The sequence below is a fragment of the Lagenorhynchus albirostris genome, chromosome 5 (genome assembly GCF_949774975.1).
Source record: "Lagenorhynchus albirostris chromosome 5, mLagAlb1.1, whole genome shotgun sequence".
NCBI lineage: Eukaryota > Metazoa > Chordata > Mammalia > Artiodactyla > Delphinidae > Lagenorhynchus > Lagenorhynchus albirostris.
The window spans coordinates 99,326,132-99,345,490 of NC_083099.1; the positions used below are offsets into that span (position 1 = coordinate 99,326,132).

The 19,359-nt window shown below is 40.3% G+C and overlaps 1 protein-coding gene across 1 annotated transcript in view; it reads left to right on the forward strand.

Moving 5' to 3' along the window:
- The first annotated feature begins 1,760 nt into the window (after positions 1-1,760).
- Positions 1,761-19,359, forward strand: part of DCBLD2 (discoidin, CUB and LCCL domain containing 2) — an 87,365-nt gene continuing 69,766 nt past the window's right edge. Inside the window, exon 1 of the mRNA XM_060150703.1 lies at positions 1,761-1,980. Within this exon, the coding sequence (XP_060006686.1) occupies positions 1,761-1,980 (220 nt within the window). The remainder of the gene's footprint in view (positions 1,981-19,359) is intronic.

The window sequence follows — 19,359 nt, forward strand, 5'->3', positions numbered from 1 at the left end:
GCTCCTCTGATTGAACTTTGTTTGCCCACTGTCTACTTTAGGTCTTAAGCATAATAGGGTTTAATAGGCATCTAATAAATGCTTATTTAAGAAATTTGGTAGAAGGGTTCAGTGTATGAGGGATCAGCAGGAGAATTGAAAAAGATGACCTTCAAAGTCCTTTCGAATTCTCAGATTTTCATTTGAGGATATTAGTCCCTTCCATAGTTTTGAAATCACATCTACTTATGACCCTCACCCATGACTTCGAGGTACTTCTCAACCTGAGCTTTAGACTAAAATGTCCACCTGCCTGTTATGTAACTTCACACACAAGCTAGTGGATATCTCAAATACATTTCAGTTTGTCCAAAATTAACTCACTTGCTCACACAATCTGACCCACGTTTCCTGTTTATTAATGACACCATCCTCCTCCTAGAGGCCCATGTTAAGAACATCCAGATGGCACCTTTCTCCTAAAACTAATCTCCACCTAGTCCTGTGGATTCCCCTTTCCCCAAACCAGTTCTTTTTTGTCACTCCATCCCTCTCACAGTCTCCATCAGATTACCTGTGACTCTGATTAGTATTTATTTTATTCTGACTTTCATGATGTATTTCCATCTCTGTCCCAATACAAGATACTGGAAGATTTCTGTATTATGACTGCAAATCCCACAACTCTTAGCAAAGGGTTTGCAGGTAGACAGCAGGTGTTCAACAAGTCTTGGTAGAATCGCTCAATGCATGTTAGGATGTTAGGTTTAAATTGCTTTAGCATGTATCTTGTTATATACTTTTTTGTCCCCCCCCAATAGTAAATATAGTAAAAGGCATAGGAAGCAGGAAATACATATATTTTTAAAATTGAACACTGTATCTGGAGTTGCTGCAACAACTGGCTGTAGTTTTAATAAAAAAAAACACGCTCTGCTATTGAAAAAAAAAGTCCCTTAGACTCAGCTCCCAGCTGAAACCAGCCAGGATCCCGGTTTCCCACCCCTTCCAGTGGCCTGATGTGCGGCGGGGGAGGAGCAATGGGCAAGCTGGGCCCGAGGAGCAGGGAAGAGCGAGCTGGGGGAAGTCCCGGAAGTCATTGACCAGAGCAAGCAGCCGCCTCAGCCAGATCAGCTTGGGCTGTGGTCCCAACAATAACAGGAGCGCGGGCCGGGCGAGGGCTGCCGGGGGCCCGAGTTTGGGGGCGGAACCCGGATTGGGGGGGCGGGTGGGACGCTTCCCAAGGCCGCAGGGATTGGAGGAGAGAGATGAGGGGCGGTGGAGCTCGAGGAGTGGGCCGCGGAGCTAACGGGTCGACCGAGGAGAGAGCGTGTTGATTGGGTGACGCAGAGGGAGACGGACCAGAGCCGACCGAGGATTGGCCGTGGCGGGCTGTGAAGGCGTGGCCAGCGCGCGCGAGAGGGAGCGCGAGGGAGCGGGCGACCGCCCTGCCAGCTAGCCGGAGTCCGGGGCGAGCGCGGCGGGCAGGGGTCGGGTTGAGGAACGCGGCGCGGGAGGCGCGTCCCCCAGCTGCCCTCCGCGGCTCGAGCACCCCACTTCCTTCCCTCCCCTCCCTTGCGCTCCGGCCTGGGGTCTCCGGGCGGGGAGCGGAGGGAAGGGACGAAGGAGGAGGAGGTTTCGCGGAGTGAGGGGCGGAGGGGGTCCCGGAGCGGGGCGAAGCGCGCGCTGCCTCTCACTCTCCTGCCGCTGCCTTTGCCTCCTCGCCCGGTGCCGCGGCCCCGGGGCGCCCGCACTATGCAGGCGGACTGCCGGCTGCCGCGATGGCGAGCCGGGCGGTGGTGAGAACCGGGCACAGCCCTCATCGTTTCCTAGTCCGGGCCGCGGCCGCCGCCCCCGCCCGGGCCGCGATCCCCCTCTCCCGCTCCTACCCCCTCCCTCCCCGCTCCAACTCCTCCTCCCCCTCCTCCTTCCCCATGCCTCTGTTCCTCCTCCTCTTACTTATCTTGCTCCTGCTGCTCGAGGACGCCGGAGCCCAGCAAGGTGAGTGGTTCCCGAGGAGTGCGCGGCGCGCGGAGCCCCGGGTGGGGGCGGGGGGTGGGGCGTCGAGGGAGCCTCCTGGGCGCCGGGTGTCCGGGCCGTTAATGAATCTGCAGACGCGCGGGGTAGGTGCGGTGCGCTTCGGGCCACCTGGCCCCGCACTCGCTGGGTTGAGTTGATGAGATGGGCTGTCTGTTGTCCTCCAAGTTGGCGCGGCTTTACTTTTGGGGAATCCCATTCATTTTTCTGAAAAGAGGGAATTGAGACTTTGCTGTGAAGGCCTCCTTTTGGGTATTGTATTCTTCTACTGGGGAAAGTCTTGGAGAGGAAAAGAAGTTTTGGAGATGCGACCCCTAATGTTAAGCTAAATGGATGGATGGACAGAGTAGAAATGCAAGGTAATTAAATAGCATTTAAATCCATTGAAGGCAAGTGATGATAATTATCATCTTTTGTCAATGTGCTCAGGTTCAAAATCGAATGAAGTTTATTCTGGTTATCTTTGAGTGTTGGATTTAGAACATGCTCTTTGCAATCCCTGCCTATTCAGGATGGTGGTCTAGATTGCCTGGGTCAGACACTGGGTCTGGGACCCAAAGCAGCGTACTCTTGCCCAAATGGAGCGTTCCGTGTTAAAAGGGCAAGCCCTTACAGAAAGTGACAAAACTTTTTTCCGTTAACAATCCTTGAAAAAAAAACTTTACTGAATACTCATAATGGAAAGAGAATACCAGGCTGATTTCCTCCCCTTTTTAAGTACTTTTTTCAGGCAGCGAAAAGCAATTTTTGAAAGAGTTTGGCATCAGTTATTGAACACGTTTTTCCATTGCATTTCACTGCATTTTATTGCAGTGAGAGGGATAAGGATTGGATTGTTACTTATCGCTAGGAAGGGTTTTGGGTTTTGGGTTTTGGGTTTTGGTTGATCTCCACATTTAAGTCCAGCTTAATGTTGCTCTCATGGTTTTCAGTAAAGTATGGAATCATGGCCATAAGCCTGTCATTATGAAGATGCTGAAACTTTGACAGGCATGTGGAAATAAAATGTAAATGGGAAAAATGTATTTGGTAAACTGACCTCTTTCAGATCTAGGCAGCATTCAGGTTTCAGTTAGATCATCTCCTTAAACGAATTCTTGAACATCAGCATTTAATAAATTAGTGTGAAATCCTTTCCTCCACTTAAGTTTTAGAACCTGTGCTTCTATTTTTCTCCTAGTAGAAAAAGCAAAACAGGCTTATATATGGCTAACACTGATTGATTGGGTCTTACTTTGTGGCAGGCACAGCCCTAAGTGATTTATGTCTATTAACTCACTTAATCCTCACCACAGCCATCTGAGATAAGTATTGTTATTCCATTTCAAATATAAGGAAACTAAGACACACAAAAAATAAGGTACCTTGATACAGAACTCTAACTACATAACCAGAATATTCTGACCATTTTGCTTATTTCAAGATCTGAAACTGTTTATATCATGTTTAAAAAATAATCTTTGAACAGTATAGAACCAGTTAAATGTCTCCCCTCCAAATGAGATAATTGCCTTGCTTTTAGAATTTCTTAAACCTGGTCTAATTAAACATGCAACATTACCTTATTTTTTTAAGTTTAATTTCAGTTTTTACCAAAGCATTTTAACATGGTTCTCTTTCACAGTGTCATGTTATATAAACATCAATGTAGATGAACACAAATAGAAATGATGCTGGTAATTTAAAAGACCTGATTTCTAGTCCACCTGTTTATTGGGTAAATTTTTAAAAATCATTTAATTTCTTTGTACCTCAGTTTTCTACATCAGTGATAAGAGAATATATACCTATTTCCTAGCTTGATGAAAATGAAATGCTAGTACACAGGAGTTTTGAAAAGGGTAAAGTACAAATAGCTATAACTGATTATCATTGTTAATCTTTTTTTTTAATTTTTAAAAAATTTTTGGCTGCGTTGGATCTTTGTTGCTGCGCGCAGGCTTTCTCTAGTTGCGGCGAGCAGGGGCTACTCTTAGTTGTGGTACGCGGGCTTCTCATTGCGGTGGCTTTTCTTGTTGTGGAGCACGGGCTCTAGGTGCGCGGGCTTCAGTAGTTGTGACACGTGGGCTCAGTAGTTGTGGCTCGTGGGCTCTACAGTGCAGGCTCAGTAGTTGTGGCGCACGGGCTTAGTTGCTCCACGGCATGTGAGATCTTCCCGGACCAGGGCTTGAACCCGTGTCCCCTGCATTGGCAGGCGAATTCTTAACCACTGCACCACCAAGGAAGAACCTATCATTGTTAATCTTGAGCTTACTAAATTGATAAAGTAAGGGCCATTTAGGTATACATTGCCTGAAAACTCAGGAATCGTATGGGATTTGAATTCCCTAATTTTTAAAAATTATATTTCTTACCCAAAGAACCCTGATGCGGTCTGTGGTGGAACTGCAGTCAGTGTTACTAGTCTAACAGATGTGCTTTAGGGTCCACTGGGATTCTTCACATAACCTAAAAAGAAGTCAAATTTCAAAATGAGAAGCAGTGCTTTAAAAAGCCTATAGAATTTTTAATAATGGGAATGTCTGCAATATTGTAATGTTAAGTTACAAGCTGGAGTTTTTACTCTCCTTTATAAGAAGTCTTGGTAAGAAGTCTGGAAGGATATAATTTTAGAAAAAGATAACAGTTGTCTTTTGATGGTAGAGTTGTAGATAATTTCTTTATGCTTTTCCAGATGTTCTGCAATTTACATATAGTCACAATAAAAAATAAGCTGTGAAAGAATGTTTTGTGATATATAGATTTCTTTTTTCCCTTAGCCAGCCTAGGTAGAAATGCATTGAATGTGTATGCTGAGGTAGAACTGTGCTTCAGGATTTTTTTTTAATCTTTCAGACATCATTTTGAAGTAGCAGAAGATACTACACTCATTCCAATTAATGCCGTACATACATAGCTATTCCTCAGCAGATTTTCTGCTGACCAAGTGTTTTTTTCTTTTTATTTGGCCCAGAATAAAATTTATCATTGGTCTGAAAACTTGTCAACCTTTCACAAGAGAGATGTATTTTAACCAACCTTATTTCATTAATATATGTATAAATTCTGTTTATTCACACCTGTTTAACTATGATGGTGTTTTAAGCATGGCTTGTATTTGTGTATTTTGAGTTCTAAGTTTGATATTAAATTTATCTAAAAAGTCTTTTTCTTTTTTATTGAAAGCATTTTTTCCGGTCGAATGTATGTCTTTCTAAAAAACTTAAATTTGTGGAACTTATTATGCTGATTGCCTATTTGTTACCGTAATAAATTAACTTAATAGGAAGTTGAGGGTCTACTGTGAATGAATTTAAGTCTCTGGTTTACATTATGACTGTAGGAATTTGTGTCACCTCATCTTAGGAGTTCAGCTTCCTCATTTGTGTCATGGAGGGTTTGCCTACCTTCTGGGTTAGAGTATTATTTGAATGTGGTAAAATATCAGAGGGATTAATTTTAAAAATCCATTGAGACTGACTTTATTCCTATTAACATGAAATGTTTGTGAAGGTAGTGATTTTTGTTGGCTAATTTATCAAACAAATCAGTTTCTTTCTTAAAAAGAATCATTCAATTTCACAATGATATTTGAACTAATGTGTGAAAAAAATATACAGTCTGTCAAGTAGTGCCTTTATTTGCTTGTGATGTGGGGAAATAGTTTTTGAACACTATTTGTGAATTGTCAGAAATGAAGAACATGTCCCTCTGCAAAGAACGTTTGTGATTATTAGTAATATTGACATTGTTAATTTAGAATTTTCCGTTATCTTTTTTTAGGTCTGATAAAACATTAGGGCTCTTATATGTACTTACTGTTCAGAGGCAAAAATCAGAGCATCCTTTTTCTGCTATATTTCTGATTAATTTTACATAGTGAAAGTTAGAAATATAGCACGTATTCCATATGTGTTAATGATCAGATTTTAAATCCACATTTTAAAAACTTGTAAATGAAAAATTAATTGTAAAATTACATGTTAATGATTTTTAGGTAGATTTCCCAATGTTATCAGCAGAGAGAAAACTTTATTTCCCTCTGGAAATAGTTAATAGTTCTATTTGAACATCTAAGCTTCATTCTAGAAGACCAACATTAAAAAAAATAAAACTTAAAGTAGTGAAATGGGTATGAGTTAAAGTACCAGAACTAAAACACAAATGAATTAATTAATTTCCAAAAAGAAAGAATCAGATAGTATGATGAGGAAAGGCTAGATTTACATAGAGTTAGATTTTAAATTTAGGACTATACTTTACAAAATGAACCTGGGGTGTGAAAGCTCAGGTGGTAGTACTGGGTATTAATTGAATGCATGCAAGTAGTTTCCACTTCCACTTCTTGACTAGTTGGAAAGATGTGGAATGATGACATAAAATTATAAGGATCAGGAAAAGCTTTGTAGAGATAGTGATATTTGCTAAATGTAAATAGTGATATTTGCTAAATGTGATTGTTGAAATATGAAGTGAGACAGCTTGGCAGTTTTTCTTGTGTTGCTCATGGATTCAGTTTACTTTATAACAACCTTATGGCCTTAGCACTTTATTTATTTTAAAAATATTGTACAGATAACAATTATATAACAATTACTCAAAACCAAAAACTTAACTAATAATTATCCACAGTCCTACCCCCTTATCTATCCATTTATAATTTTTGTCTTCCTTTCTAGTGCATATTCACATACCTACATAATCTTATGTGGTTGTAATTTTAATAGTGTGGTGTTAAGTTCTGTAGACATATCATGTTAAAATTAATTTGTAGGCTGATTTAGCACACAGAAGCATACTTTGAAAATACAGCAAGACAAAAATTTCAAAATCTAAAAATTTTTCACAGGACATTCATTATTTGTGAAGTAATTATTATATTGTTTAGAACTGCTATTACATTATTTTCTTTATTTGATTAAATTCTTCATTCAGGATAGGACCTTTGAGAAAGTATGTCAGTTCAAAGTATTAGTTTAGAAACACATAATGTTAATTTTCCAGGTCCTTATGTGGATTAAATCAATATACTCCCATGAGGACAAAAAATACAGATATTCAAATAAACTAGAATTTAATGAATGCCAGTGTCCACTGAAGCAGATGGTGTAATGGGGTGATCTTAAAACGTTGCCAGAACATCACCTACTAGGTCCACCTGCACTCTAAAGGATATGTAGTTGAAAGAAGAACTTTGGTTAGCTGCTTGAATCATGGGGAAGACCGCAGATGCAAGCTCCCTCAACTGCTTTCTAAGGAGAGTAGGCCAGGAGTTCCTTTCCTTTGTGGAGTACAGTGCATGTGAGTTTGCAGTTTAAGTGTGCAAACTTAATTGCTTGGGATAAGAGAGAAGATGCTGGTACTCTTTATCATTCTCTCATTAAAAACTCTCAGCATGGAAGAGTACCAACTACACGCTCCTAGGGATGTGTGCACATTGGTCAATAGAGTCCTGAGACAGTTACAATAGAGTAAAATATTGTCATTGTCTTCAGAGGTCCTACAGGCTAGTTGGGGAAATAATTATCTTCATGTTGGAGTATATGGATAAATAACCAAGGGAAGTTGCACGGTGCTGTGAGTTTGTAAGGGAGAGAGAGCTCACAATGCCTGGGAAGTAGGAAAAAACCTTGCTGATAAAATGATTTTAAGCAGGTAAGCTTTTAGGACTGGTAGGTTTCTAGTTCACAGGGATGGCAGACATTTCAGGAGTTAAGATCACAGCATCAGAACAGCAGGGAGTCAGGAAAGCATGTGAGTGTCAAAGCCATCCTTGCTGCAATGAGTAGCATGCCTCAGCCTCTGGTCCTGGCCCGTTGCTTCCTCCTTGAGCCCCATACCCTGCACACTTGCCCCATATTTGGGCAAATATGGTTGCTTCCTAAGGACCAGGGTTCTGTGCACTGGGGTACTGCCCTCTTGGAGCTATGTTAATACTTCCATAGTGTGGCCAGCAGCCCCTTTATAAGATACAATCCAAACTCCTTTGCATATTATATATGTAATTTTTTCAGAGTCTGGCCCCTCCCTTTCTCTCTGACTTAATCTCATGCCAGCATCCCTCACCCTTGTATACAGCTCAGGTATAAGACTGAGATTTTTATTCCTCTAATATATAATTTCATCCTGTTTTGCCTTGTTCCTGATACTGATCTCTTTACATGTGTCATTTTCTCCACTTGAAGAGAAAGAGCACCTTTCCTTGTGTGCTTGGTAACCTCCTTATCATCCTTCAAAACCCTTCTTGGGTATCATACCCTCTGGGAAGTGTTCTCTGTCACCACACACACTCATCTCCAATAGTAATTTCCTGTTTTTTCTGTTCAGTCATTAATCACAATGTACATTAAATATTTGTTTCTGGCAGAGAGTTTTATTCATTTTCTTATTTCTAATACTTATCATGATGTCCATCATTCAAAAATATGAATTTAGGGGAAATCCCTGATGGTCCAGTGGTTAGAATCTGGCACTTTCACTACTGAGGGCCCGGGTTCAGTCCCTGGTTGGGAACTAAGATCTCACAAGCTACTCGGCGGTGCCAAAAAAAAAAAAAAAAAAAAGAATTTAGAGCTCATTTCTGCAGTGAATCTGCTGCCTGAAGCACATTATTTGGAGTTAGTCTCTGGGCACCTGCATGCCCTTCACACTGTTGTCCTTTGTCTGATTCCCTCAGTCAGCAGTCAGAGCCTGGGCTTCTCAGTTCCATGAAAATAGAACCCTTTCTTGAACCTTAACCTACTTGCACAGGGCCTAACATTCTGTGCAGTGTTTTCCCAGCCTCCCTCTTCCCAGGAGCTAGACCCCTTTGCTTTTGTAATGAGAGGAGTCCTCCTTCAACTTCAACTCTGAACAGAGCCATGGTTTCTACTTAAAAAACACTGCTGTGCTCCCCTGTCAAATAGGTGGTCTTTAAGAACTGTGCTAGCCTAAGTCAGTGTCAGCAAGTGGGGTGCACTCCTTTGCCCTCTCTTTCAGATTCTGATTTGAATAGCCACCTCCAGCCTTATAAAAGTCCCCCTAGTTTTGGTTCTAGTAGTTGCCTGCCTCCTTTTTCTTTGCCAGCCGAAATTCCTGGATAACATTCAGGTAGCTACAATAATTTGGTGTCAGGAAAGTAATGAGAAGCAGGCTGAAAAGGTCAGTGGGGACAAGACTGTGGAGAACTTTCCTTGTGGGGCAGACTGAAGAGTTTGTACCTGTGATGTTAGCAATGACATCATCCTTAGGTACCTCTGCTTCTACCCAGTCCATCTCTAGGTTCACTTGTCTCAGCCCAGGTTAGTCATCTCATTGATGCTTTTCCCCTTGTCTTTGACAGATCCCAAACCTGGCCCATGTGCCAGTCCCCACTGTCCTCTTTCTCTGGTTCTGGACAGCTCAAGGTTGCAGGAGAAAGGCATGGGGCCTTTGTGACTAGATCTGCCTCAATAAGGATGACTAATCAACCCTCACGTGGGGATTTCTGCTCAGCACAGTAAAACTTTGCCTCCTGCCTTGCCTTTTCTTCTTCCTGAAATCATCTCTTACACCTTATCCAAAACACTGCTTCATCAGGGAATATAAGTTGTGTTTTAGTATAATTTAAACTTCTGTGGTGCTTCTTACCTTGTACCTGGAAACATGCTCAGGATGCCACTGGCTTGTATATACATCTGTCAACTCGTTGCTTTCCAGGTACCTTATATCTCTGCTTTTTTCAATGACCAACTTTCTGACAAGTAGACTACATCTGTGCTGTACATTTTCATAGTGTCCAGCATGCAAAAGATATTTGTTAAATGATGATTCCCTCGCAGTCTAGCTTCTGCTCTTCTGAAACTGTCACTTAAACTGTGAGATTTTTTTCTTCTTTTAAACCTGAGAGCTTTCTTTGTCTTCACTATTTTTTACGTGGGTGGACTTTGAAAGTATGGAGATATTGGAGTCAGACATACTTGGATTTAAATACTAGGCATGTCACTCTCAATGTTTTGAAATGTATAACTCACCTCTCTAGAATGTATGAGGGCTGCGATCAAATCTGTTGGGTAGTTGATAAATTTTGGTTCAATGAGTGAAACAACGTGTGAATGAAAATTTTGTTTCTCTTTCCCTACTCTACAGTTAAAATTTCCATTTTCAAGTGTTTGCTTTCTACTGAGATCCAGTGCTTCTCCATCCTTCTGCCCCTTCTCCCCATCCCACTTATTGTGTAGGAAAGTTCACCCCTAGCTTACTTAGTGAGAGGGGTCAGACCACGCAGTGGAGGCGTGTGACAGCAGGGCGTGATTGTTCACATATGTCCTTTCCTGGCCTCCAACCCACCCAGACCGTAATACTGGTTTTGTCCCCTCCCTTTTGACCTCTACTTTCTCTCTCCAACTTCCTACCTGTTGATAGATTTTAGCTTTCTTTGCTCTCCACCCTCAGATCATTTTCAGGTTCATGGTTTATCCCTTTCTTCTTGGTATGCCCTGTTTATGGTTACTCTTTTTGTCCAAGATGCTAACTTTATAGGTCTGGATATGAGACAGACATTCTGTTGCACGGGTGGAGGAAGAGTGTTTTGGTTAGTGAGGTTATAGGGAACAGAAAATTAAATCTGCTTAAAGTAGAAAGGAAAAGTATTGGGACCATTCTGAGGTAACTTGTGGAATCTTCCTAAGAACTGAGCCAACCTAAGCCCAGGGAAAAGCAGGGATGCAGCTGGACCTCAGACACCAAGAACTCAGCTTAATTCTGTCTTGTTACAGTCTCGCTTTCTCTGCATGGAACAAATAATGGCTGCTGGCAATCCTCAAGGCTTGTAGCTTCAACACTGGAGAGATTCTGGGGTTTCCCTAACATACAAGGTCCAAAAATGAGGGCAGGGCAAGTTGGCCTCACGTTGGCCCAGTGTGAGTCAGTACCCACCCTTGAACCAGTCAACTAACCAGGGGGCATGAGGTCATATGAAAACTGTTGCAAACTGCAGAGTAATTCCCAGAAGGAAAGTGGGGTACTAGATACATAGAGGCATCATCTTTAAAGAGAGTGTTCACATTTATAGAATCCAATGCTTTTGAGATAAGTTATTACCAAACCCTCACAATTACCTTGGGAGATGGGTGGTATTATTCCCATGTATAGCTGAGGATTTAGAGGTTAAGTGCCAGGATCATCTCAAAAGTTGGCATAGCTAGAATTTAAATCGGAAAGTCTGTCTGATTCCCAAGCCCATATGTACTTTTCTACTGTTATCACTTACCTACCAAGTGCCTACCACTGGCTTGTTTGGGTTTATTATTTTCTAAATTCAGCAGCATGTGTTAAGAGGCTGGTATGCCCTATTTCTATGTCTGCGGCTACCAAGGCGAACAGAATGCATTGCCTGTCTGTGACAGAGCTTTACAGCTGGTGTGGCAAAGCGACATAAGTATGCATAATTAAGCATATTCGGTACAGTAAAGAGACTTTGATGATGGAAAGGGAGAGAAAGACCAGGGCTTTCAGAAAGGTTTCCCAAAAGAGACAACGTTGAGTAGGTATTTGCCAGGTGGATATGAGGAGGAAGTACCTTATTCTCTGCAGAGCAGAGTAGCACGTGCAGTGGTGGAGGAGATAGAGTGTGGAGCATAGAGGGAGTCACCCACAGTTCCAGAGCTGGAGCAGAGAGGTTGTGGGAAGAGTCAAGAGATGAGACGGGAAAGGGAGTCCAGCGACAGATTATTATGGACTTTGTATCCTTGCTGAAGAGTTTGAGGTTTTATTGTATCACCGGTGAAGAACAGTTGGAGGATTTTTAAATAAGGGACCTACGTGACCCAATTGGTGTTTAAGAAACTGGCAGGAGTGTGGGCAGTGGATTAGAGCAAAGAAAGGAAGTGGGGAAACCTGTCAGAGAACTATTACAAGGGCCTGCACTCCTTAAGAGGGACGAAATTTAGAGATATTAAGGAAACAATGTATAAAACTTAATGACCAGTTAAATTTGAGAGAGCAAAGGTCATTTAAAAATGCTGGGGTTTTTTCTTTCTGGAATCCTCTTCTCCCTGCTTTCCACCTCCCTCTTCCACCAGTATTCCTGCCTAGTTAACTGTTATTTATCCTACACACGCACGCATGCACACGCACGCGCGCACAGACACGCACCCTATCATATCCATTACTTCCCTGCAACACTCATCGTCCCTGAAATTATTTACTACGTCTGTCGTACTATTCTGTAAACTCTGTAAGGACAGGGGCCTTGTCTATCATTTCTCTTGTTCCTAGCACCTGGTTCAATGCTTGGCACATGGAGGATGTTCCCTGAATGCTTGGGGCACGTTGAGTTTGAAGTGCTGTGGAATTTCTGAGCAGAGGAGCTCAGTACAGAAGTAGATGACACGTTTGAGGGTTAGGGGAAAGGCTGGAGCCTACGGAGCATTCTCCCTTTTGGTGGTAGCTGAAGTTGTAGGGTGGGGAGATGGCCCAGGCAGCACAGAGGGCGGGGAAGGAGCTCTGGAGAACAGCAGCATCAGCAGTCAGTAGTTGGAAGATAAGTCAGCTAAGGTGCTACAGAAGTTGCAATTAGAGAGTCAAAAGAAGAACTAAGATGGGGAAGAAGAGTTTTAAAAAGGAGGGAGGAAAGATAAGGAAGGAAGGAAGATGGGAGGGAAGGAAGGGACAGCGATGCCACATGCTGTAGAAAGGTCACAAATGATAAAGATGGGAAAGTATTGACTTTTGGCAGCTCAGAAACAGACCGCTTTAGTGAAGAGTACATTGGAGAGGTAGGTCTGCCTTTCCTAGGGCTGCCGTAACAGATTGCCACAAATTTAGATGGCTTCAGACAACAGAAATGTATTGTCTTATAGTTCTGCAGGCTAAAATTCTGAAAGTAGGGTATTGGCAGGGCAATGCGCTCTCTCTGAAGGCTCTAGACCAGGGTCCTTCCTTACCCCTTCCTAGTTTCTGGCAATTGCAGTCTTTGGAATCCCTTTGCATCATTCCAGTCTCTGCCTCTGTAGTTATGTGGTATTTTCCCCGTGCCTGTATCCGTGTCTAGATTTTCCTCTTTTTATAAGGACACCAGACATTGGATTAGGGTCTGTCCTAATCCAGTATGGCCTCATTTTAAATTGATCACATCTGCTAAGACCCTGTTTCCAAATAAGGTTACATTCACAGGTACCAGCAATTAGGAACATATAATTTGGTTGTTGGGACGGAGGTGGGCGGGGGGGTGGGGTGGGGAGTACAATCCAACCACAACCCTTTGGAAACTGAATTGCAGTATTTTGAGCCTAGAACGTGAAGCAAAGAAGTAAGACATCGAATGTAGAGAACTGAAAAAAATCTCTCTGTAAAAGAAAAAAAAAAGTGAGAAAGAAAGTGGTAGATGTTGGGGAACACTGGCTGGAGAAAGATTTTTTTTTGTGTTTTTTTTTTTTTGGTTGTTGTTGCTCTTAGTTTTTGAAATTTGTTAAAGTGCAGATCCTTCCTAGGCTCCACTGCAGAGCTACTTTCCAGTATATAATTTGTAAAAAAAAAAGGCAAAATTATACATGTCATGCAAATATAAAATTAACACATGTCAAAGATTTTATTCAACTCATTAATTAATGAAGGAACCAGTAAGAAGTTGAAACATGTCCAAAGAATATTTGAGAAACTAGGTGTTTATAGGTAGTTTTAGGCTGTGATTGCTAGATTGGATGGCTAAAACTGTTTAATGGCCAATAGGGCCATAAACTCTAACATGTGGGATTATTTTTTTCAACTATACAGAAATTATATGCATCTCTACAAGACAACAGTCTACAAGTTTATGTGTAGCCAAGACTGGGACCTTTAATCAATGATAAACAACAAATCCAATTAAGTATTTTGCCCTAGCTTTTGGCCTCTATGACATTTAAAGGATCTGCTGCTCACCTTTATTTTTTTAACCTATTTCCAAGTTTCAGGTAACGTTTCTGACATATTTATTAGAATCTATGGAGACAGAGATGGGGCCTGAGAACCTTTACGTTAAATAGCCCTTAGGTGGTTCTAATGTTGAATAAATTTTGAGAACCACTGAGTAAGAGAATACCGAGTGGCTTTCAGTGCCCATCTGAGATCAGAACCTATTACTCTAATGACAACTATTCCCTGGATTGTGTGATTTTTTTCCCAGTAGTGCTCAGCTCCTGGGCAAAGAGAGATCATATGATCCAGGGTGGAGGGCTTGCCAGGCAGATCCTCAAGAAGGACATAGTGGCAAGGAAGTGAAGGTACCAGGAAGAGTGTAGTTCACACACTGGACATGAGGTCCAGGCTGGGTAGGGAAAGAAATGAGGCTAGGGCAAGATAGTAGATGGGGAGAAAAGAGAGAAGTTCACAGAAGTGTGCAGTGGGTATAAGAGAGCAGAAGGGTCAGGAGACTGACCGAAAGAGTGAGACATTAAAGTTGCTGAGATTTCACAGGTGGGAGTAATCGCCGGTAATGGCAAAAACAGTCTAGGTTGTGGTTTCATGAGTTACCAAAGTGAAGTAGAGGTCACTGGGGAGAAGATTAGTGAGAATTACTTTCTCATGATTTACACTTTTCACAGGACACTGTACTTGAAGCTTTAAAGCTGATATAAATCTTCTAAAGTAATGAGCCGTTGTTCTGATACCTTAGCTAGGTTGTGGCCAAACGCACTGGACCTACATGTGATGAGCAAAAGCCTTTCTGGTCTTTTATGACCATAATTACCCTCAAACGTTTATTGAGCACATTAGTATGGGTTAGGCCCTCGATAGTAGGTGTTTTCATACAGTATCTCTTTAAATTCTTACCCTCTGTGGTTTGAGATGTTAGTGTACCCATTTTACAAAACTCAGCTTTAGCATCAGTAAACAACCTTCTCAAGGTCACAGTGAGTGGTAGGTAGGGCATTCAGATTCATCAAGTGACTCCAGAACCAATTTGCTTAACCATTTTGTACTATGTAGAGTGTGTGCTTGGTGGGGATCGGAGAGGATTTATACATCTCACATTCCTTCATGTGATTCAGTTTTGTAAATTATCACAATGCAGAGATGAGTGTGGGCTTAAAAAAGCTTGAGCTGAGAGCTATTTCTTTTCCTTTAAATTGCCACAGTAACCCTCTTTAGGCTCTCAGTGCATATCCATCTTAGGCAGTATTAAAAAAAATGAGTGAATTAAAATAGGACCTTGAATTATCTTTTCGAGATTGTTGTGATGCAACTTTAAAATCTTAAAGTAACAGGACTGGTATAGTACTTTTTAGTCTAAAAATTCGTAGTGCTAAATAAGAGATTAAAAATCTTCATTGTAGTCAAATGAAATAGGATATCCTTGTTAACGCTTGCAAGTTATTCTTTTGAACACTTTTCTACTCTCTAAATGCCTTTTTTTCAGTTTATTATAAGATCGCACAGATGTGTTACAAGATGTGACAGAATGACACTTACTTAGAGGAAGTATATAGTCAAACTCACCTGTTCACAGTGACGAAAATCCTTGAAAGCTTATTGGAAAAGTATAAACCTTTCCTAGTTTCTAAGAATTGTAATGAAAGTTACATTGCTCTATATTTTTGGAATATTTGTGCAAGCTTCCTGCTTTTGTCTTTGTTCTTGTTAAAGAAAGTATTTTTAGAAGTCATACAGTGTTCATGTTAATAAAATTAAATAATTAAGATAACTTATATTATTTTTAATAGTAATGTGACTAAAATATGGGGTTAGCTGGAGAGTCGCATAAGATCAGCATCATGAGCACATATTTATCCAAAAAACACACTTGGTTTGAAGTTTAGAAAGCAACCTAAAATAAGCATGTATTCTTTGTTGTATTAATTCATTATTATTTAAATTAATGTTCTTTGTGTTTTCTCTAGGGAAAAGTAGTTTAAAAAAATTACTCAGCTGTTTTCCTGGAACAGTACCAAAATTTGTATCTGGCTTAACACATCTGACCTGACAGTCTTCAGAGGAAGCGAACACATGTTCTATGAGTAATCCCCTAGATAAATCTGCAGCCAAACAACGGGGCAGTGAGATCAAATTCCAGTGTTTTTTCTCCACTGAAATAAAATTAAAATTCAAAAATTACATTTACAGGCTTCTACCCCTTATGGTCAGTTACAGTCTGGTGGAGACCATCTGCGGCGGCGGCGGGCGGGGGGCGGGGGAGGAGAAGAAGAAGCTGACAGTGATGGTGGTGATGATGGAGTTGGAGTTGTCGATGTGGTGGTGTTGGTGAGAGTGAGTGTATGGATTGGTCCTACAATACCCATTTTGAAAATTATTTTTCCAGTAGTGGTTACACTCTCCTTGTCAATTCTGCCTTGTAAAAATGAGTAATAGTAGGTGGTATTAGCCTGATCACAGATTATTATTCTTTCCAGTTACAAAGCTTAGCAGAAAATCTGGAGACTTACTTCCTGACCCTATTACCATCCTTTTTCAAACCCCAATGTTAAATGAGGGCCCCTGACCAAGAAAAATACTTGAGGGCTATAGACTAATAAGAAGGACCTTTTTTTCCCTTTAACTTAAAGAAAAATAAAGCATTCTGTTTACTTCTTTGACCTTGTGGGGAAAACTGTTCCCGGGGTTGTACCCTCAGCAAGTACAACAGCATTACCCTTTGAGCCAAAGGAAAAAGAACTAAACCCAGATCTTCTGTTGGAGATGTCCTAGCCTTTGCTCTACGTCAGCCCGTCTCAACCTCCACACTATTTGACTTTTAGGATCCATCACCCTTTACTCTGAGGAGCTGTCGTGTGCATTGTAAGATACTTTAGCAGCATTCCTGACCTCTACCCACTAGATGCCTGTGGCACCCCCCCACCCCAGAATTGTTCCAGTGTCCTCCACGCACATTTGAGAAACCCTGCTCTCAGTATATTAGGTGATTTGTTGATAATATTTTCTAGATTTTAGTGTTACTTTTAAATATTTTGTCCTATTTTAAGTATTTTGGTGTAGAATAGGCTTCGCTTTTAAGAACTGTAAAAATAAACTGGAAGCACATGTTCTAATTTGGGGGTAAAAGTGAGGACAAGATCTTTTTCTGATTTGAGAATTCAACATTGTCACCTTTGGATGCCTAGTACAGTGTTGTTCATTGCACAGGTGGGGACCCTTTAGTGGGTCAGGAAGATATATTTAAGACACTATTGAATCAAGGTGTAAAATACATTTCTTACTTTGGAATAACAGAGAAAAATATTTGAAAACTGCTGGCCTAGTGTCCCTTTCCAACTGTAATATTCAAAACATACACTTCATAGCAGTAGGTATTTGGCCAGGCCAGCTTAAGCTATTTATCTAGTCAGGTTACACTTATCAAATAGTCTTGGAAATATGGAACATTCAAGTTTGTGCATTGCAGTAGATTTGAGACTTTCTTTTAACTTTAGTTTCTGGTGCGTATCGTCTTGTTTGCGAGAGGAGGAAGCTCTGAACTCCATCACATATTTTAGAACATTCTTGGCACGTTACTTGTGGACTGTTCATACCCTCCCCCTACACAAGATGCTGAAAAAAGACAGCTCCATTTTAATTGTTTTCTTCATCACCATGCATGCAAAAGTCCTGTTTTTCATCAGTTAGTATTTATTTTGTTAGCTTTTGTAGGAACTGTGCTGTATGGAGGAAATGGCAGAAAACATTTTGTGCATTTATTGAGAATCAAACATAAATATGAGCATAAAGATATTTAAGAATTGCTCCTAACACTCTGCTTGTAATCTTTTTGTAAAATTCATTTTAACACGACAACTTTAAGTTAAATAATAGCCTGTGGGGAATACATTAAATGCGACAATCTGCCATTACTAAGTCCTGACTTCAGCTGTTAATAGCAATATTCTTGGCTTTCTGAAATCCATCAACACTTCTAATCACTTAAGAAGCTGCCTTAGTTTCATACTTACTAAAGAAAATACATTTATAGTTTGAGTTACTTCATTTATTCAGGGCTACTTTTTAAAGATTGAAACACTTCCAGAAAGCTCATTTTCATCTTTTCAGTAGTAGCAGAACATTTTTGACTAGTTTCATATTTTTAGAAGATCTGTCTTAGGATGGTTGTCTTTTTCTCTAAGGAAAAATGTTAATGATTATTCAAAAGTTTTTTATATTACAATTCATTTATTTTCACAAGGGAGGTTTTTATATCCTTATGTTTTTAATTTAGTTAATATCCAATAGAGATATTCAAGGTATTTTCATGGTAGTTTCAGGGGAAATTTGTGGTTATTTTTCTCTTCCTCTGAGTTGTATAACATTCTAAGTTTTATATTTGCAAAAGATCAGTGGCTATGTCACACAAAAACTCACAGGTTTATTTAATGGTGGCTTTTTGTATTATGATGTTATTGAACTGCTATGCCTAGTTCTTGTGTGTGGAGTGAAGGCAAGTGTAGAAGATAGGTGAAGTTTAATGTTGGTTAAAAGCTAAGCTTTATGTGAGAGAGATTTGTTTAAGAAGCCAGATTGCTGGTTGACCTGTGAAAGCAGACTAAGTAACAGTACTAGTGTGGATTTGGCAATAAAATTTCTTTATCAGCAAAAGATATGAAGTATTGAATCTAGGTACAGAGTTGTTGTTCCTTCCTTAAAGCTAGTTTTGAGACTAGTTTGAGATAACTTTTTCATAGGTTAATGTACAGTTTCCTTATTCATTCAATTAATAAACATTTATTTTGCAACTACTACTTGTAGATACTGTATTCTTATTCATAGGCTTTTAAAGCTTTCATCTGTTCTAGTAAATGATATCAGCACTACACTGTTCTTAAAAATAAAAAATCAGTATAAAATTCTGTTACACCCATCTGTATCCATATTGAGGTTAAAACTCAGAAGTGTCACTTCTAATATAGTTTTCTTTGTTTTAAGTTCTGAACTCTTCCAAAAGGTGATTATAAATAGCTCTTTTGAAAGAGAAAATACTATTATTTTGAAAGGATGTATTCATTTTCCTATTAAAAAGACATCCATTTGAATCCCATCGTTAGGAACACTAAGCAGTGCAATTGGAGCAGCAGCTAAAACTTCTTAATCAGTATTAACGCCTCCTTCCAGGCGCTCAGTAAAATAACAAATTTTATGATAAAGGGAAGAATGCAGATATTTGATTTTTACAAACAGTGTGTTAACTGTTTCCATATTCAGTTGCTGAAGAAATTTCTGGAGCAAATAATGCTGCTACCAAGATATGAAGGTCATTTTACTAATCTTTAATAAGTCTAATAAACTGTTTTTTGTCGTCATTCTATAGGGGAAAATGAGGCTTTTGGGGAGGGACAACTGAAAAGTCAAATTTCAATAGAACATAAAATTAAACTATGAAATATTGCTTTAATGCCTTCAAGAAGGAATGCCTTGCATCATGTAATATGGTCAGAAATCTGC